General features: G+C 40.3%; 1 protein-coding gene across 1 annotated transcript; it reads right to left on the reverse strand.

Annotated features, from left to right (window-relative positions):
* Positions 1–3,304: 3,304 nt before the first annotated feature.
* Positions 3,305–21,975, reverse strand: LOC118770011. Its single transcript, XM_036517449.1, has 22 exons — positions 21,963–21,975; positions 20,956–21,645; positions 19,234–19,935; positions 17,888–18,229; positions 17,344–17,588; positions 13,870–13,876; positions 12,611–12,688; positions 10,501–10,636; positions 10,081–10,204; positions 9,571–9,606; positions 9,407–9,474; positions 9,084–9,181; positions 8,887–8,933; positions 8,469–8,559; positions 8,245–8,383; positions 5,051–5,192; positions 4,719–4,754; positions 4,558–4,625; positions 4,132–4,229; positions 3,799–3,830; positions 3,509–3,599; positions 3,305–3,426 (listed from the first exon to the last, which is right to left on the reverse strand). The coding sequence occupies exons 1-22, from the start codon at positions 21,973–21,975 to the stop codon at positions 3,305–3,307; spliced, it is 3,405 nt and encodes a 1,134-aa protein (XP_036373342.1).
* Positions 21,976–21,996: the final 21 nt, after the last annotated feature.

The following is a 21,996-nucleotide window of genomic DNA, read 5'->3' on the forward strand; positions in this document are numbered from 1 at the left end:
AGGGCTCACATCTGCTTCAAAAAGCTGGTGTTAGTTGATCATGCAGTGGCTCTCTCTTGTCTTCAGTGGATCCCTAGACTCTACACAATAGCCAGACCACTGTTCAGTTACTTCACAATACTTGGCTGTTCCTCCCTCTCTTAAAATTGCATGTCATTGCCCACTGTTTGTCATAGCACATATGTGCCTTTCTGTTCTGGTCAGGGCAAATGAAGCACTGGCCATCTTTCATCACAGATTGAAGATCCACCTCTCCAGGCTATACCTCAGTCCCCCCACCCAGGTGTGACCTCTTGTCCCTATTATGTACACTTATATATGTAGGAATATATTTCAGAGTTTTATGTAATTCAGTAGGTGGAGGCTTACTTGCATATGTATATGTTTTAGCATTATATTTGGAATGGAATGGTTCTGAAATTGTACATACTGCTTCAGACTCACATATCAATCTAGGCACACATTTGTGATCTCAGCATTATGTTTGGCATTGGTGCTTGTTCATGTGTGGTTAGCGGTGTCCTGTTTGTGCAACGTTTCATACCACTTTATTAAATGCACTGTATAAGTTGGTCTGAATAAGAGTGTCTGCTAAATGACAGTAATGTAAATGTAATGGGTTGCTATACTCTGTGGGAAGGTGTGAAAAATAACTTGACTGAACAGAACTTTCTGCAATTAGATATTAGACAGGTATATTTCTACAGCTAATACAGTAGTACAGTTTATACAGCTAACTCTGACTTTACAGCTAGATTCAGTGCTGTAGTGCTATAGCTAAAGTAGTTCTGTGACCAAACAAAACTTCCCGTTAACTGCTGCACTCCATAAGCCACGCCTACATTCCTGATGTTGCCTTCTTGCTGTACCCCACATCCTGAAAAGCTATCATCTCATAATAACATGAGACAAGCATGGGCAAAAAGATAAAAGAAAACAGAGGGGACAAAACAATGCAGTACGTGTTGATGGGTGGATGATTGAATGAACAAATGCATCTGACAATGTGCTCTTTGTTATGTTGTTGTGCTTTTGTTATTTTGAGAGACCTTAGATATATATTCACCCCAGGACTAATTCCTTACCCACAGTTTCTGAGGAATATTTTTATTTTATTCCACTGTAAATGTGTCCCCCGGTAGTCTATGAGAAATGAGCATGTGGGTCAAAGTTTTCAGTGTTGCTGCTGTTTTGCTCTGGGTCTTGCTGAATAGTAGGGTACGTTTTTCAGAGTATGACTGTTACTCTGTTGGGAGTGTACACAAGACACAAAACCTGAAATATTAGTGAGGGAAAAGAAGAGTCTCCCAGTCCTAAGCTGTGAGCTGGGGAAGCTACTGTGCAGTGAATTCGGATAAAGCAAAGGCTTAGCCATGTCTGTAGCACTCACTTTGTGATTGGATGTTTCTGTACAGTACATTCTGGTAACATAATTGTCTATAGCTCATTAAAAAATTGAATTTTTCAAATTATGGAAGTTAATTATAGGCAAACTGTCAAGGTCACCAAATGAGGCACAGTCCTATATGAGTGTATACAGTGGCGTGAAAAAGTATTTTCTCCCTTCTTGATATTGTCTATTATTGCCTATTTGGAGCACTGAATGGTTTCAGATTTTCAAACAAATTTTAATTTTGCACAAAGGGAACCTGCATAAACACAAAACATAGTATTTTAATGTTTATTTTGTTCCTTCATCAAAAATAGTTAACATACACCCATATAACCCACGTGAAAAAGTAAATGCCCCCTTAAACCTAATATCTGGTTGGACCACACTTTTTAGCAATAATTGCAACTAAATGTTTCCTATAATTTGATATGAGCCTTGCACATCTTTGTGGAGAAATCTTAGCCCACTCTTTTTTGCAAAATTGCTGTAACGCTGAGAGATTGGTAGCTCTTTGAGCATGATCTGCTCGTCTCAGGTCCTGCCACATCATCTCTATTGGATTCAAGTCAGGTGACTAGGCCACTCCAAGACTTTAACACTGACCTTAGCTGATGCTGGAGAGGCCTGAGGTGCTTTGCAAGTTTTTCTGGAATCTTTTGAGACTTGCTGAATGAGGCACTGCCGTGCCTGGGAATAAGCACCACTACTCCAAGTCTTCTCCATTTGGAGATAATGGCTTGCACTGTGGTGCAGTGGAGTCCAAAAACTTTAGAAATGGCTTTGTAACCCTTTCCAGACAGATTTATCTCAACAACCTTTTTCTCAACTGTTCAGAAATTTCCTTTGATTGTGACATTGTGTGCCTGTAAATGCTTTGTGATGACTTCTCTCTGATGGTAAGGTTCAATATAGATGCTCCTTAAACTCACCAGTTGCAATCAAGCTTGGCTGTGTTCAGTCACCTATTTCTAATTGTTAACTAAAATTTTGTTGATTTCTTTGTTTCAAAACTAAGCGGGATTTACTTTTTTCACAGGGGCAATATAGGTAATTAGTGACTTTTTACATTAAATTAATGAAATAATGTTTTCAAATTTGTATGTTTTGTTTTTTCTCAGGTTTCCCTTGTCTGGCATATGACATTTTATTTAACAATATGAAACCACTCAGCGACAGAAACAAAAGAGGAAATCAGGAAGGGGACAAACACTTTTTCACACCTCTGTATATGGGGGTGCTTGACCTGCAGAGGCAAGGGCATGACTAGAGGTATTAGCTGTGAAATGGATGGCTGGACAGTCCTTCACCAATGCCATAGCCTTTAGTAATTTTGTGTTGGGTAGGGTATAGTTCAGCCTTTGTCTCCTCTGTGAAAGCATCCTATTAGTGTTGAGCTCCATGCACACTGTGAAGGTAGTGCTCACTGCTGAATACCAATCCAGTACAAGTACAAGAACAAAATACATTTTATTTACACTTAAAAATAAATCTCTCACTTTCATGTGAGTGTGTTTTGTTTTTGCATCCTTCACCCTCGACCTTCTAACAATGCTCAGACTCCACTTGAGCCACCTTCCTGCAACACAGAGAGCAGGCCCTTCAACTTTCCACTGCACAAGTCATTCCTCTCAGATCCCAAACCCTACAGTTTAAACTCCAGTTACAGCCCATTGTTAGATGAGGTACAGCATATCTCCCCCAGAAAAAGAACTGAGAAATTTGGGAGGCCTTAAACGACAAGTTCTCTGGCCCATTAGGAGTTATGCGTATGCGTATATTTAATCAGTTGTTTCCAGCAATTGACTGGAACTTGTGCTCTCGTGGGCTATAGGCTGTCTTCCTTTCCTGACTGAGCCACTCAGGAACCCCACCTTCCTGCTTTGACACTTACTGCTGTAGAGCCTCATCTTTTTACTGAAACATCTCCTTCATTTTGTTCAGTTTGTGCTGGAGGCTCTTAATCTGCATTTTGAGATGGCATTTGTCTTTACTTGTAGCTCGTTCCTGCTCCAGAGTGCTAGTGCTGTTTTCTTCTGGAGGACAAATAGTCACACTTCAGATGAAAGCATTTACAAATTTGCTCAGATGATAATAAATATTTTCTGTGCAACTTACCCTGCAGCTGCTGAAGCTCACACTCCTCTGCCAGCAGTTTTTTCATGAATGAATTGTGTTCCTTTTCAAGAGCTTCAGGAGTGCTATTTGTCTGTGTAAGGAAATACATCATGGAATTTCAGCCGTTAACTTCCTTGCCTGTGAGTATGGCTTAGAATCAACAACTCGCACTTTACAGACAAATGGCAAATATCACAACAGACGTTCCAACATGGCCAAACAGTATAATTTAAAATCCCTGAAACTACAACCAAACAAGTTTGAAATATTTTCCAAATTCGGTAACTTACCAATTCACCCAAATCACTCTTCTTTGTAACACCTAGAAGACAGAACATACAATGATGAGGCAAGAAGCTCAGATCAGAGGTGTCTGAAATAATAACTAACCGAGACCAATGTAAGCAGATGAACCTGCTCTTGCAGCAATGTGATAGCAGCAATGCATGTCATTAGACCGTGAATACACAACTGAGCCAGTGTGCTGTGAAATGCTGTGAAAAGCAGAATCTTCTGAAAATGGGCACACCAGCTATGAAACCATTAGTGGCAGGGAGTGACCATGTTCTATCAGGGGTAATGGGTGGCTTGGACAGTGAAAGAGGAAAGAATGACCCACTCACCTTTTCTAGCAGGGGGTATCTGCTGGGCAGAGCAGCTAGCAGTGGGTTCACAGAGTAATCCTTGGTACCCAGCCAATTTAGCACTGACCTCCACCAGCCTGTGAACAGACAAAAACATTCAGACAATGACAGCCTTGGCTTACTGTATGTAAGATTCAGTTAAAAGTAGAGAAGAGGTCATTCAGCCCAACAAGGGCCATCATAGTTCTGTATAATAAGGCTCTCCTCATTTCCCCCAGTAATTTCTTCCAGGCATCCCTGCTAGGATTTAGAGGGTTCGTTCCTTGTTTTTTTTGTACTGAGATCATCTCATTTGATGAGCATTTATCTGACAATTGTTTGCCATTTAATAATAAATCTGAGGCCATTACCCATCCCAATACATGCCAATAAACCATTTAAGCATTCCATGGTAAATAAACTCACTTTTTACGGAGGCTCTCTGTCTCTCTCCTCTCTAACAGGAGGGCCCGTTCAGACACAAGGGTGCTAATCTGCAGACAAAGGAAGAAGAATGAATATTCTGTTATTTAAAGATACAGAATCACAAAATGAGCTGCTGTGAATTGTGATCATGTCTTTCTTACCCTGTTCTGCTCTGCCTGTTTCTTATGAAATTCAATCTGTGGAGAGAGAGGGGACAGTCAGTGCAAGGTATGGCTAGTGTAATAAAATTAGAGAAACACATCCAAACACCTGAGCAAACACAGCTAAAGTATGCATTTCACAGTGAGTGTAAATGTTAAATATGGATAACATCAAGCACAGTGTATTCTGTTGAACACTAACTGGAAACCAATAGATACCCAATAGATGCTGAATTTACAGGAAAAAAACACAAAAAGAGTCACATCACACTGGGAAAATGTGATTCCTGTAAGGGCAGTGAACATCATTGGTACAGTATGGAATTGCTAACCTTTGACTGGAGGTCAGCCTCAGTTTTATGATGCTTTCCCTCAATCTCCTGGATCCTCTGCTTGAACGCCCTGATTTCCTCCTTGGGTCCTGCAGCTCTAATGTCCTTCTCATGCTGCTCCAGCTGTTCCTGAGCCAGCTTCCTGCAACACAGAGAGCACACACTTATTCTTAAGTTTGATTTTTAGCTCCTCACTCCTGTCGTTTTGTCAGCTGTACCATACATCTCTTTCCTCCAGCCAAGCATTTGAACATTCATTTACAACCAGGGTTGGGGAGTAACGGAATACATGTAACGGTGTTATGTATTTAAAATACAAAATATGAGTAACTGTATTCCATTACAGTTACCATTTAAATTGATGGTAATGAAATTAGTTACATTTTTAAAATATTTAGATTACTGAAGAGATTACATTGGATTTTTTTCCATTTAATTTTGTTCTTTTTTTTTGTTTAATGTTTATTCAGTTGGAAAATCTATCCAATGATAGGCAACTCTGGGGTGTATCTCCCATATGCCCCTCATGAAAGACAGTAGAATGGAAAGTGAGATAGAAAGCAACCAGCGCAACTCGTTTATGTTATGGAAATACTGGGACCATTTTACTTTCAAATTTGGCAAAGGTCGCAACATAACAGTACAATGCAAGCTGTGTTTGCCAGCAACCAAATTGCTATCTGCTTCAAAAGAGTCGACCTCTAACCTGAAAAAGCGTTCTGAAGTAAGTTCTCTTTTTCATTATTTAAGCTAATATTGATCACTAGCTAACTATCTTACATAGTTTGACTGTACTGGATTAGCTATTCAGCTAGCTAGTAGGCTAGTAGGTATAGTATTAAAGTTAACTAGCTAACAAGTAGATATAGTGACAAAACAAGTGAAATTTCACATGTTCAAAACTGCAATTACTCCAACAATTTTACATTATGCATATTGTACATTAAATTGTTAAGCTACTCCTTTCTCACTCACAATGTATTTAGGGTGGCTCGTGCCTTTTCTAACTCATGTTTTTGTGTAATGTAGTTTTTGAATTAACATTTACAATTCTGAAGAAACTGCAATGAAATGCCCATAGACTTAATATGTAGGGTGACCAGATGCAAAGAGAGCAAAATGTGGGAAGAATAGTGAGTTTGCGTGGGACAATGCGGGAAATGAGGTAACCTAAAACTTTGATATAATGTCTATCTAACTGAATAGGAAACATTTGGGGACATTCTAAAATGCTTTATGCGGCTTATTGTCCCAAAACAGCGATCAATGATCACCAAATTTGTCTGACATCTCACATGTCATAATAACTATCTCCTTTCAAAAAAGCAAAACTGAAAACCAATGAAAGGGTCCAAAACAGGACCAAAACAGCAACGTATCAGGACTACACTTCTCAAACACGTTTTTGATAATGAACACATTCAAGAACCAATATGACGACCCCATGGGTTTAATATAAACGCTGACATTTTCATTGAAGTTTTCCCCATAGGAACCCAAATTTTGTCCATCATTGGACACTATTTTGGAACATTAAGCCACGTTAAGCCTTTTCCTTATAATGGGCGTCAATTGAGAGGACAACACTTAATGTAAGATAACGTCCATACTCATAGGATTTCGGTTTTGATTTTTTGACAGGTGGAAGTGTTTATGACAAGAGATGTCTGAGAGAAATTTGGTGATCATTGATCGCTGTTTTGGAACATTAAGTCACGTTAAGCCTTTTCACATTAACCGTTTTAGAACATCCGAACATTTGCATTCTGCCTTTCAGCTTGTAAACACCTATACTTTGTCCTCTAGTCAATTCCACAGCACACCAGTTAGGCAATAAAAGATGCAGGCTACAGCTTTTGCTATATGAAAGATATGATGAGCACAGTGCTGTTTGTCATCCCAAAGGCACACTAATTTTGCAACTAACATGTCACCGGCTCCACGTCTGTACAGTTTGATTGACGGCCGTCACAGCCTCTTGATGACTGCCTTCACTGCTCTCTTCTCAACTATTGGATGAAAGCCAGGCTTTTAGAAAAGCTTGGCTATGCTGTATTTGTATGAGCCAGGTTGCTGCTTTTGACGTAGCGCTATTAAATAGAGTAGAAACTATGCCGCAACGGAATAAGCTGCTCATGTGCCGGGCGGGTAAGAGAACGTATCCATGTGTTCTTATTTCTGACAATTAAAAACCAAATGACCAATGAAAATGCGGGACATTATCTCAATATGCAGGATGCGGGACAAAGGGTCAAAATGCTGTGCAGTACAACGCAAAGCAGGACACCTGGTCACCCTATTAACATGGGGGTGCCAATGACAATTTAGAATGTTCACTTACCATTGTTGTGGCTACAGGGGGGTAGCCACAACAATGCTAAGTGAACATTCTAAAAATAACTGCTCAGAACCTTAGTTGGATGAACATTCTTTAAAAAACTGTTCAGAAAGTAATCCACAGTATTTAGATTACGTTACTTACCTTGAGTAATCTAACAGAATACGTTACAAATTACATTTTAGGGAAAGTATTCTGTAATCTGTAGTGGAATACATGTTAAAAGTAACCCTCTCAACCCTGTTTACAACAGGAGATCTATTGCATGCTACTGTTCTTCTCTTTGTCTTTATCTGCTTATTTCATTCAATATTCTGTATAGAACATCTCCTACAGCTTTTGAGCTACACTTATAAAACATGTCCAATGCATTCAGGTAGTACAGGTAGTGCTTTTTGTGTCAATACCTAGTATATTGTTTTACATCAAAAATATGTCCATTGGCTAATATGAATAGAATATTCATTCTGTCATGTACAGCTGATATCATAATACAACTGTTAAAGGCTTACAACAGCTATAGTTAGACTGCCTCTGGAGTAAAGCATGCCTGCTATAGCAGCCTTAAATAGCCACAAACAGACCATCTTTCGAGCAAAGCCTCTAACTCTCATGCCAACTCTCACTCACCTGGCATGACTGTCACGTTTTTATCATCAATGTGACGCTCCCTTACGAAATCTCACAAAAGATTTGTTGACATATCTTTTCTTAACACTTGAATTGGACTAGCAGGCAACACAATTGGCTGAAAACAGAATTTTATACCTAGCTACTACATTACAAATTTAGCTACCTAGCCAGAATTAGTTCACTAGCTAGCTAGTGTGTTAGCTGTATCTTGTCTGATACTTACTCCTGTAGAGCATTGTCCTTTTGTTGACACAGGTCATCCATAATCGCAAGCTTCTCTTGCATGATTGCAATCAGATTATCCATGTACTGTTTTTGACTGTGCAGGGAAGCTTTGTCACACTCCAACTTCTGAATGTGTTCTGAAGCACAAATAGGCATAATTAAAATAAATACAGGGACGTCAGGTATTATTGGCTAATGGTAAATCCTCTCTGTGCAGTGTACCTTCTAGCTGCTGAACCATATTCTCTGAAGCCTGCAGTTTCTTCTTGTACTGATCTACTTCATCACTGACACTGAGGAAAGTGGTGTTCTCCTGTGACAGAAAACATATCAGTGAGTCTTAACAGTCATTTCATTGCATAAACCTTTCAACAGATGTATTTACAGATATTTGGTTTTAAACGTGGGGCAGCAACAGAAATGTTTAATTTTAGCCAAATTTCATCATTTAAAATGGTCATCATGGGTCAAATTACACATATGCATTCATGATTTGACAGTTTTAATTGCTTAAAATAAAGTGCGATTAAAACTAGGGATTGTGCAAGCAGTGAAATTACTTTGGTATACATATAGAATATTTAATATTTTGTCAGTTCTGTTTCTAAATGCTTGAAGTCATTTTATGATGTTAGCTTACTGATTCATCCAAAGCACTGCCAGAAGATGTCTGCATGGCACTGCCATCTGGAAGAGAGAGACCACTCAATGATCAGGGGAAAAGGGTCAAATTACAGGAGTCTACATTAACCACTAACCAAGTGAAATGTAGATCTAGCATAGCCTAGCAGAGCACTTTTAAGAATACCAGCTGTGCGAAAATATAAAATTAGTCACCTTTGCTATGATCGGTCATTTGTTGGTCAAAACTGACTGTAGCAGGTAAAAACACAGGGCTCCTGATATGAGCCAGTTTAGTTAGAGCTTCCATCAGTCTGTAAAAAGATAAAAACACACTATTCAATCTTTCTTTGCCATACTATAAACACTGTCCATTTGGTTCAATGACGAGAATATTATCAAAATCCACCGAACACACTGTCACAATCTCAGCTGATAGGCACTAGCCTTTAACTGACAGTTGTTCCCTACCAATCCTGTTACCCATCCTAATGCCTGCCCATAACATTTAATTGGATGCTGCTGACAAATGAACTCACTGCTCTCTCAGGCTGGCGGTCTCTTTCCTCTCAGCTTCCAGAGCACGTTCTGCCACACAGGTGTTGATCTGGGGGTAAAAGGAGACAAAATGAATATTCCATCCAGACCAGAGACATCAGTTCACACAATCTTTTGATATGAATTGTGTTCATGTCCTTCTTACCCAATTTTCCTGCACTCGTTTTTCCTCAAGGGCAATCTGAGGAGAGAGACAAGTTACAGTTGGCACAAGATCTGACAAGAGAAATCATTAGATATTGCAAGGGATGCAGTGCATTTAGCTAATAAAAGCAATTAAAATCAGTTCTTAGACTAGAGACCCTTCTCTTGTGGGGACATATTCTAGTGACTCCCAATAGAGAAATCTGCTACTACAATACATACCAGGGAGGACAAAACAAAAGCAGACACACATCCAGTATAGAAAACAATGTAATAATGCAAAAAACAAGTAATATGTGTATTTATTCAAAGTGCCAAATGTGAAATAATTGTAAGATAGTGTTTCAAATTCAGAAACAAGGGTCTCCTCTAATGCTTAAAACCTTCAAGACATATCAATGTAAACCCACTATTAAGTATACAATTTGCAGGAATACTGCTTTAAAAATTACATCCCACTGGGCAGATGTGATTCTAGCAAGGGGAGAGTACAGTATTAGGACTTGCTCACCTTGGTATTAAGGAGGGCCTCAGTTTTGAGATGCTGTCGTTCCATCTCCTGCATCTTATGTTTCTGAATCCTGAGGGCCTCCTTCATCCGTGCCTCTGATTCATGATTCTCAGAGTCCAGTTTCCTGCAACACACAGTGCACAAGGGGCTACAGCCTTCCACTGCACAAGCCTTTATTTTCAGATCCTATTTCCCATGATGTTTAAACCTCTATTGAATCCCACACTCATACAATATACTGTGCAATACACTATTTAACATTTTATATATTTACTGATTAAGGTTATGGCTTCCTCAAAAGTGTATGTTCTGTTTTGTTGTCTGTGTGTACTGCATATATGTTAATGACATAGCACTTAATTAACAGTGCCAAGTGTACACACCCATCTTTCCCTTAGCAGTCTCTCGCTGGATACTTACTGCTGTCCAGTATTGTTACTGTCCTGGTAAAGCTCGTTTAGGTGCAAGATCTGCTGGAGGAGTTTGATGTGTTCTTTCAGCTGCCATTTCTCATAATTCAGAGCATCTCTGCCCTGCTTCAGCATCTTGACTTGTTCTGGGGCATAAATTGTCACAAGTCAGATACAGGAAATTTGATAATTATGAGTGAAATACTCTCCGTAGAAGATACCTTCCAGCTGCTGAAATTTCCTTTCTTGCTGATCATTTTCACCTTTCAGGCTTGACAGAGTGGTCTTCACCTGTGCCAGAAAAACATCACTGAATCCAAACTACTCACTTCATAACCTGCATATCTGTGTCTACTGCTAAACACTGCAAAGAACAATATCCAACAGATATTTGCCAAGAGACTACACAAACAACTGAGACATGTTCATTTTTATATTGATACAAAGAGCTACACAAATAAAATGAAATTGAATTGAATCGAATACTGCTGGTAAATAGTAATTCAGTGACTGATACAAGGTTATGTAACTGACAGGCAGCATGAATTGTGAATTAGAGTTATAGGATCAGTAATACGATGGCCATGAAGGGGTAGTTGTGACAAATTTCAGAGGAGAGTAGCATAATTATGTCTCAATCACTGTTTTGCCTTGCATGCAGTTCAGAGCAGCTCAGCCAGCTGAAGTGGCTTCATGGTACAACATGAGAGGAGGACAGTGAGATACCATGTACAGTGATAACATATAAAGGCAAACATTAATGATGCCAGCAATGAAAAGGAGACTTACGGCATGCATTGTTCTCCAAAGAAAGATGAAGAATATGATGATATCAATGAGGACAATTATGACCACAGCATACCAAGGCAGTCCACTGAAGGTGGGCTTTGGCTGCCATTCCTTTAATATGCTGGAGATGATCTGAAAGGAAATTCCGCAAAAAATGTAAAACTTAAAACACCTGCTCCCCAGATTGGCATTGATTCAACTGGAGGTCGTTTCAATACACAAATATTCCTACATATGTTATTCTAAGAGAAATGTGTGATTCAAGAAAGGGATAAAAGCTTAGTCCCTTTTGGGTACAGAGGACAAATCCCCTCTAGACACTGACTTATGGGATAACATTGTCTAATAGGATAAACTACTTTTAGAATGTGAATGCTGGGGCACACACAGCTAGTATCATGCTAAGATCTGACTGATTTGTGCTTGTAGAATCATAAAACTGAATGCTAATGTCATGATACTTAATTCACTTGTTTCCACACAGAATATTTTGTACTGTTTCAATAACAAGAAGTAAAATGTCAGTAATTATACTAGTATACATTATGGATTATGATTACCACACACATAAACTGTATTTGTATCAGCATTGATAATAAATAGAATTGATATCTTATTCTCATCCCCTCAGAAATCAAATACACAAATTAAATTTATTTACCGTTCTGGCATAATTATCCAAATGTTCCTGAGCTGTATGGAGACACTTGCTCATGTCCATATTACTGGAATCCCATGATGGTCCATCTTTGGGTTGATCACACACATATTGTAGACTTTGAAACATGTCAACATGACCAAATGTACACTATACCTCTTAAGAATGTCAGTCATACAGGAGTGGTAACAAGATACCTGTTGATGGCAACTGTTCCAATGTGGCTTTTGGGCTATTCTGAGTCTTCTCAGGGTGGATAGAAGCTAAACCTTTGAGATCTCTGCTACCTGCATTTACAAAATCCGTTTTCTGAGTAAAATAAGAAAAAAAAAACAATCAATGAATTAAACACTAAATTTAAATACTGCTAAGCATTATGGTCTCAAACTCAAAGACTGGCTTAAATGCAAGTGAGTAATGAGAATTTTCAGGTCATTTCTGACAACCTACGAACAATTTTAAAATAATGTAAATCAAAAAGAAAAACTTTTACAAACACAAAGGTGTTACATACATTTATTACCATAGAGATTTTCAGTATGTTTAGATTTTAATGATTAGTAATGTCATTGAAATCAAAATCATTAGTACCTATATTCATTGACTAATTTTAATGATTAGTCATATCAACTTGAATGTATACTCACACTTTCTGTCTCAGTCTCTGATATACCTCCTGAGCCAGGGTCAAAGTTGAGGAACTGAGGGTCAGGTTCAAAGACCTGTGGATCCTCCTCCTCACGCACTGCCACTGGGGAAAGAGGATTAATTTAGATACCTGAACATGTTTTCAGTGTGTCCCTAACAGAGTTATGCACTGTGAGCACGATTTCGTCGCAGGTGTCTGGGGTTTGTCCATGCGGCTACGGATGAATTCCAACACTTTACATGCCGAGAAAAGCATGCGCTTCATGACTCTGGCATGAACATTTAATCCATTACGTTAGCTGTCATACGAGCATGGTACCCGACAAGCTTTGATTTGTGAAACTACATGTTTTCCAAACAAGTGAGACGCGGTTTTCAGTTAATTTGAAACAACTTTAAAACAACATTTAAATTTAGGACACTGCTACCAACGAAACACGTCCAGTAAACATAATTTATCCTGTCCAATTTATCGCTTCTCCAAGTTAACATTCAGTACGAAAGAAAACACAAATAAAGCATAATTTCTATTATCGCCTTGCAAGTTGTACAATCGGGATAAAATGTGGTGAGACCAACACACACAAGATTTAACAACGGCGTTTCATTGAGAAATCTGTGTATCAAAAAAACTTAAATCCAATACACAATCAAAATGATATTTTTGAAATTTGCTATTAAAATGTGCAATTTTAAACACATTTATGTGTTTTGGCTAAATATATTTTAGTGTCTGGAATTTCAATTCCCCGTAACATATCTTACTACTTTGTCAGTGTAATAGGTCTGCATTACGCTTTTTGTACAGCTAGTTATGAAAACAGCAATCTCGTAACTAGTAGGGACCTGATTATCTGGTGAAGCTAACGAGCTATCTAATTATCTGAAGAACTGGGTAGCTATAGACTTATGAATAAATACCATTTTCACATTGGATGTTCGCCCGTGCGGAAATACTCACAGTAACATTTTTTGCTGAGTAATTGAGGAAGGCCGATTTGGCTTAACTGAAAAAGCAAAGTAAAAATAGACACGCTCCACAGTAACCTCGTCATGTCCACAGGCTACCTGGGCTAAAGTGTATGCACAACATGATGACACTCCAGTAAATCCACGGGCTGTAACACTTTAGTTCAGCGTTTATCTTAAGAGATAATTTTCTGAAATGATACAAAGCACAGATTCTGTCAAATATAAAGCTTAGTTTGATCGAATTATTGTTACGTCACACAGTAGCTGCTCGGGTTTGCGTCACTCAGGTTGGAGCAAATTCCGAAAGCTCACCTTTCAACTATAGAGACACAACCAGCAGGGGAATGAACCAGTTCAGGGAATTATCACGATATGATTGTTCGGACTTTTTTAAATAATCTGATATGCGTTTGAAATTTGAAGTTTTCTCTGTCTACTACAATTATTGGCTTTCGTATAACTAGCAGTAAATGTACTTACACTTCCTTCTGGTGTTCGAGAGCTGCTTGGGCAATGGAATACTTTATGAATATTCGTCGTATTATTGTAACAGTATTTATCGATGGGCCTGATGCCACTAACTATGTAGCTATCGTTCGTTTGTCTGTCAAATGAACGATAGCTACATAGTTAGTGGCATCAGGCCCATCGATAAATACTATATATATATATATTAGGGCTGTCAACGTTAACGCGTCAACGCTCGATTAATCTGGAAACTTTAACGCGTTAATGTTTTAAGGCAAATTAGTTTGATCGCAACTCCCTTCCGTAATTCCAGCGCGGATATTTACCTGGCTGAATTACTGAAAGGCGTGGCAAACGCAGATGTGCTGAGCGGCAAATTTCGTTTTAACAGTTTCGCGCGTACGGTCACACCGGTGTGATTAGCCGTTTAGCGCATATGCTAAAACTGGTGCGATTAACACTAGATTGAAGAAATTCTAGCTAATTTTAGCTTTGAGGAAACAGCGATTTAACTCTAAAAATATAGCAAATGCTAACTGAAATCTATAAGAAACTTAATAACGCAAATGAAAACATAACGAACCATATAAGGTAACGCGCGCTACATACCATAACAAATAAGTTACATGCGAAAGGGTTAAAACTAAATTTGCCGTTTAGCACATCTGCGTTTGCCACGCCTTTAAGTAATTCAGCAGTTCCTTTCTTTGTGCACTGGGGCACAGTCATGTTGCAATAGAAAAGGGCCTTCCCCAAACTCTTGCCACAAAGTTGGAAGCATAGCATTGTCCAAAATGTCTTGGTATGCTGAAGCATTAAGATTGCCCTTCATTGGAGATAAGCAGCCTAGCCCAAACCCTGAAAAACAGGTGCGGCCAAATACTTTTGTCCATATAGTGGATGTATATATATTGCAAAAGGGGTACCAACTCCATATTAAAGTATATGTATTTGAATACAATGTCATTACAGTCCCTGTTGGTGTAATGGCCAGGCATCCGAATACTTTTGTCCATATAGTGTGTATATATATCAAGCATATCATATCATATCTGTCTATGATTCTCCTCTCACCCTCTCCCTCCCTCACACGTTTCTCCCATTAGACTACTTTTATACAACTGGCATCGTTTTTTGGGCTGTAGGGTAGGTTGTACTCTTGTGCTCACTTTGATTTAACCCCGACTATTCTCCCAGGTTGCATTGCTAAACAGCAGCAGATATAAACATTGATATATATTGTTCTGATACTTCTGTGATGTACACATGTAGCCTACTTCAATCTTAAAAAGAACAGCTTTATGTATTTTTTTCCTTATTTATCCAACTCTGTTTTGGAAATGCCAATTAGGCCTACAAGGCTCATCTCACCGCATAAGCAGCTGCACTTTGACAGAAATGCCGAGACAAATGCAATCTTCTGATATACTCTCATGTAGCCAACGGCTGTTTTTCCAAGTCACACAACGTCCCACAGTGGAGTTGGTGAGCATTAGAGGATGTGCGCTACTCCGCTGACATCAGTTGAGAAACTCTCTAGCGACTGATGACTCAGTGTGCTACAACCTGGCTGACATACCCACCCCTATCTTCAAAGCCTGCTTCAGTAGGTATGAACTACCGTACAATCGAAGTGTAGGCCTAAAGGCTGTGTTTGATGTGGTAATAGCAGAACTTTGGCTTGGAATCTGATGAAGGGATCGCAACTGGCCGTGGGCTAAGGTTGTTGAGTCCCCAGGAAGAACCTTAAAAAAATGCCCTGAACATACGTGCCCTGCATTGATTCAACCTAACTTTTCTGTCGGGAGGGAGAGGTGCAAGATTGCGTTTAACAAACACGTCAGATTTTTATATACAGGAGATTAGGGGGAGGGGAAAGATGGGTAGTCTAAACTACAACTCGAATAAACTGCAAAACAGCTTTGAAACCTGGAAGAAAAACAAAACTGTATGGTTAGTTAGGTGACAGCAGCTGCCAAATAAGGTTCAGCTGTGGAATCTCGTTCGCAGAAGCCGGGAAAAGTCTGTGGCAGGAATAATTCCAAAGACAGATGATGAAGGCGGCCGAAACGACCGGGGAGTGGAACCGGAAAAGCTGATAGGGGGCAGGGAGGGGGAAAGATAGAGACAGGATCCATGAGCAGAATCTTGCTGAAGAGGTCATTGATATCACGACGAGCAGGACATCCATCCTCGATGAAGAAGCCGTTAGCAAGTGAACAGACAGCGAGCTTCAAATGCCGTGAAGTGCTATTTGTGATTTTTATGACAGGATGGGACTGGACCGGTTTGTCTAGTTTTCGTACATTATGTAGGGATCATCTGTAAATTCTCCTCCCAAATCTTCGTTTGGAACTTATTCGTTGAAAGATTTCTCATTGGTATAACAGCAGTGCCCCACCTTGGATTTGAACATCCAGTCATTTGGTTGTTTTATGTCACATGTCCTGACCCCTCTGCCGTGTTTGTACTTAGTTGTTCAAAAAGGACACATAGAGTCAGAGCTTATCCAGGTTTCTGTAGCCGGACAATTTCCTGTCACATGATGGTTACTGTAGTCCATCTGTAATTCCCAATGGGAAGCAGACAGAGTTAACAGCTACTGCTTTTAACCATGGTAAAACTGCTTCAAAAGATTAAATTCACACAAGCTCTCAATGTCAGGAGACTCATGAACAGTTACAGGAAAACAAAACACATTTAATACAATGAAGATACAACGTTGAAGAAAGGTGTTCAGGATTTTAAATTTTTATTGCATTGAGTATACTGTACACCAATCTTATGGGTATGTTCCTAAACTTAGGCTAGAAATGTTTTTTTTTAACATAAAAGAAGTCTTCATACATGTAGGTTTGAGTCATACTGCATAAAACTGCACAGTAAAAATACTCAGTGTTGTCATGTGCACTCTGTGACAAAGGCATGGAGATTTTTTTTACTCTATACTGTTCACTACCATTACCACTACCACTACCGGGTATGGTGCAGAACAGTTTCCTTGTATTCTAGTATCTCCTCAAGGGAAATGCATCATGGTCAAATTTTCCCCTTGTCAATAAAATCTAGTCTGAGGACCTTGATTTTTCATGAAAATCACATGAATGTTATCTTCTCAATCTAGTGGCCTCTGTGAATTTCAAATGTAAACACATCCAAATTAAATGTTCTTTGTACAGGGTAAACGTTTACTGCCTAAATTGGAAAGTAGGTGCCTAACATTAAAAACAAGAGAAAAGATAGGGAACAAATGAGAATTGAAAAATAGATTGAGTAACACTTCTCTGCTGTAGTGTCCACTTCCGCAGCAGTGTTCACTTCCTCATTGATCTTCTCTGCAGATTCCTTCTCCCAACGTGCCCCTCCCTTCTCCTCTTCTTCATCTTTATCCTCTTTCCAAAACTCAGTCCCCTCTATGCTCACTCTGTCTGATGCAGAATTCAATGAGCTGTACCCAGAGCTTTCTGAACTTTTCAGCCAATCATTCACTTTAGCACATGCTCCTTCCTGTTCCAGTTCACAGCTCTCTGCCAAGCTGCTAGGGGCTTTGCTCCCTCCGCTTACTGTAAACAACCCAAAAGACACTTTTAGATATTCTGCAGACCATGAATTGAAGATATTGTAAGAAATGTATAAGAAAAAAGAGATATAGAGTTGAAAGACAGAAGAAAACAGACGAAACAAAAGAGTAAGTTGCACTCACAAGAGGGACGTGGGAGGCTTGTGCTGCTCCATTTTTTTAAACCAGGTCTTTCCGCAGTCTGAGTGTCCAACAACATCTGTTTCACTGCCGCGATCATTTCTTTCTTCGTCTCGTCCATGATTTGTTTCAAGTCCATATTTGGCAAATTGTCTTTCTCACCTGTCCCTTTCATTGCCTGTTCTCTGCTTCTGCTTTTTTCCCCACCCTCCAGGAATCTCACAGAGCTGAAGTACCGGCCGCTGTTTCCTGCCACTATCTCCTCTATCTTCTCCAGCAGCTCTGTGACCTGAGAGCCATTTCCATGATCTAGATTGTTGAAAACATGGTACGGATTTCCACATTTCTCCACAAGCCATTGGAGGGCCTCTCCTTCGATTTCAATGTGCTGCTCAATGGTGGTGTCTTTCAACCAGTCTCCCTTGGTGAACAGCACCATAGTGTATCTCCAGACCCTCTCACTGAAAACTTCCATGTGGTCCTCCACTGCTCTTTTGTGTGCCTCTGTGAATTCCAAACTCAGATCAACGACAAGGAGGAGAACGTGGGGTCCCGGAGGACACTCTGAGACACTGTTCAGCATATGCTGCTTGCACAGCTCAATGGTTTTCAGTGTGGAAAGACTTCTCACCCAGCCTGGAGTGTCCACTACAGTGACCCACCTCCCATTCACTACTCCCAGACTTGCTGCACACTTCTTCGTTTTTGTCCTTGTTTCAAACCTTTCTCCGCCCAGGATGGTGTTCCCTGCTGAACTCTGTCACTGTCCCTCCAAGAAGAACCATTCTGAGCTCTAACAGACGGTGTCCCTCCCCTGGCAAAGAGATAGGAAAACATTTATTCCAGGATTGGCCCCACAATGGGCAACAGTCTATAAAATCATTACAGTTTGAACCAGCATTTCCAGTTTAGTGATTTCATCTTCTGGAGCTGTGATGGGATGAGCTGCAATACAGTAAAATTGTGGAGGTCATAGTCATAGTTTTTTGATGGCTTCTTTAGTGAAAAATGCAGTGTTTTTGCCCCACATAGTCCACCTTACTAAAAATGATGCATGACAACACTCTGCTACATGTTGACCTTTCAGTACCTCTTTTATTCTAGCTCATATTGCATGGTATTCCTTTACAGGAGCAAGCTGGCTGGTTGGCCATATGTCATTTCATGTTTAGGTGGCTAATGATCTAGCTAGAACTTCATTTCAACCAAGGGACTTGACAATATTACTCAGTTACTCTTACTCAGTTGATGCTGTACATAAGCTAACTATTCAAGTTAACTAGTGAGTAAATAGCAGTAAGCAGTAATTTAGTAAATAGCAAACATTAGGTAAGTTGTTACTGCGTGAATACCTAGCTATCTAGCACATAGTTAGATAGCAAGTGACTGGCTGGCACATCTTCAAGGCTGTATGAAGGATACTAGCTGGCAGATATCTGGTTTTGTGTAGCTATGAGGCATTAGGTATCAAAAATGCAGCTCCAACAATGCAATAAATTGACTCTAACCTTTGAAGTGTGCTTGAATTCTCTCTCTCTCCGTCTTCACCTTCATCAGTCTCAGCTGAGCTCGCTCCACCACCAGAATCCGCTCCTCCTCTGTCTCCTGTGACACCCTGCTGTCCAATTCATAATGACCGCCATTGTTTTCGGCCACCATCTCCACCGTCCTCTCCAGCAGCTTGGTGACCTGGGACCAGTCATTCCTGTTCTTGTTGTTGAGGACATGGTACCTGTTCCCACATTTCTGTACCAGCCATTGTAGGGCTTCTCCTTGATTGCTGATGTGCTGCTTGATGGTGGCGTCTTGCAGCCGGTCCCCGCCTGTGAACAGCACCATCACGTGTTTCCAGGCTCTCTTGCTGAGAAGCTCCAGGTGTTCCTCCAATGATTTCCTTTGTGCCTCTGTGAATGCTGAAAATAATTCAACCACCAAGAAGAGGGCGTGGGGTCCTGGGGGGCACATGTACACTGAATGCACAATATTCTGTTTATAGTGCTCTGAAGTGTTAAGTATTGGCTTTCTTTGCCATCCAGGAGTGTCCACCACAATAATCTTCCTTCCAGCGACTATGCCTTCTCTTCTTGTATGATGTTTTGAGCTTGCTCCAAACTCCTTCCTGCCCAGGATGGTGTTTCCCGCTGAACTCTTCCCTGTATTTCTCCACCCCAGAAGCACGACCCTCAGTTCTGAGACAAAGTGCTCTCTACCTGCTATAAGGATACAGATAGAGAATAGAGGAATATATATATATATATATATATATATATATATATATATATATATATATATATATATATATATATATATATATACTTTATTATAACTACAATAAACCTGTGAACCACTGAGTTAGGAAATGCCCTAAAGATTCCCAGCACAACTGTTACTGAGAACCACTTCTCAATAATTGTTCAGGGCCAGTTTCACAGCCAGAAAAAATTCTGCTTTACCACTCACTCTGTTCAAATTAGTAGAGGGGCATTCTGCCTGACACCAAGCTTCATATTCAACCTATGATTTGAGAAATCTTATAATCATGACAAACAATGTATATTGTTTGATGATTGTTTCCTCCATTTCTCTTTGTATTTGTCCTTCCTGCTGAAGCTGGAACATGATTATGTCATTGACACTGTTGGAAATGTAATATAATTTACGTGGTACAGGGTGAATCCCAAACGCAAAGATTGGTTGTGGTGGGGATTGAATAATGTTATGCTCACACTCACTGGTCTGGGAGTGTTGTTAACCTGGTCTGACACTGTTGCTCATTTAAATTGAACGGATACAGTTATGTTCTATTGTGCTGGAAGTCACTCTGGATAACAGTGTCTGCTAAATGCATGTACTGTAATATAATGTTGTAAGAAACCAAAGTTTCCTTTACTAAAGGCTCGAGAGCAAACAGCAGGCTTAGTACACAAAGCATGGCAACTCAAAACTGAGCAGGGGAAAAGGCAGGGCTTAAATAACAAAGCACATGATGACACTAACTAGACACAGGTGTAACACATTAACTGAATGAGACAGTGAATAAACAGAAAGTGAGGCCATCTGGGGGAAGTCCTGGGAAGCAGCAGCCAGAATGAAGACAGAATAATAGCAGGATGCCTGTTGGTCATTGTGGAAGCAGCAGCAGCCACAACTATGACATTTATAATATGGGAAATTATGGTTAATCACATGGATTTAAACTGATTTCCATATGGGCCATAAAATGCACTCACCCAGCTCTCTCTCTGTTGTATCTGTCTGTAGTCCTTGCTTTGCTTGATCTTCATCTGTGCTTGCATGCTCTTTCATCTTCTCTGGATCTCCTCCATCCATTTTAAAACGGCAGCCTCCATTTCCTGCCACCATCTGCTCTATTTTCTCCAACAGCTCTGTAACCTGTGTGCGATCCTTTCTTTTCTTGTTGTTGAGAACATGATACCTGTTCCCACATTTCCCAACAAGCCACTGGAGGGCCGCCCCTTCGCCCTCGATGTGCTGATGAATGGTCTGGCCTCTGAGACAGTCGCCAAAGGTGAACAGGATGACAGTGTGTCTCCAGACCCTCACATTGAGAAGCTCCAGGTGCTCCTCCACGGCTCTCCTGTATTCCTCTGTGATCGGGATGTCTATAGGAATGACCAAGAGGATGGCATGAGGGCCATGCCCATACAGGGTCACACTGTTCACAAGTTCCTGTTTCTCCTCCTCCGGAGTGTCCCGGGCAGAGGATTCCTTCCAGCCAAAAGTGTCGACCACGGTGACTTTCCTCCCAGCCACTTCTCTGTACAATGACTCACACTGTGGAGTTCTCCTTGCTAACTCGAATATGTCGCAGCCCAGGATGGTGTTCCCCGCCGAGCTCTTCCCAGCCCGGCTCCACCCCAGGAGCACCACCCTCAGCTCCAGGAGGTGCTGTGCTCCACCTGTCAGAGAGGGAATAGTGGTTTTACCCCTACAGCAACGGTCTCCAGCACTGGTCCTGTATGTTCTCCACATCACCCTTTAATCACCTGGTCCAGGAGGCCACAGTTCTACAGAAACATGGAGTCCCCAAATATCGGATAAATTTCTGTGCATTATGAATGCTGACATAGGGAACACCTACTATAGATAGCTTTCCCTCTACTGCCTTTCAGTAAGAGTGCGAAGCATGTAATTTATATTTAAGAAAAAACAAAAAGATATCTGAAAACGTTTTTCATAGTCCATCAAATGATACAGAGCCTAAACAGGAACTCACCAGCAGTGTCCATTTCCCTCTCTGTTCTTCTCTG

The sequence above is a fragment of the Megalops cyprinoides genome, chromosome 22, assembly GCF_013368585.1.
Source record: "Megalops cyprinoides isolate fMegCyp1 chromosome 22, fMegCyp1.pri, whole genome shotgun sequence".
In the NCBI taxonomy this organism is placed as follows: domain Eukaryota; kingdom Metazoa; phylum Chordata; class Actinopteri; order Elopiformes; family Megalopidae; genus Megalops; species Megalops cyprinoides.

Excerpts from the sequence above, each read along its gene's own strand:
- LOC118770011 (XM_036517449.1), bottom strand. Across the intron at positions 10,205-10,500 it reads AGTAACAATACTGGACAGCA|GAAACTGGACTCTGAGAATC; the intron begins GTAAGTATCCAG and ends TGTGTGTTGCAG. Across the intron at positions 8,384-8,468 it reads TATGGTTCAGCAGCTAGAAG|AACACATTCAGAAGTTGGAG; the intron begins GTACACTGCACA and ends TTTGTGCTTCAG.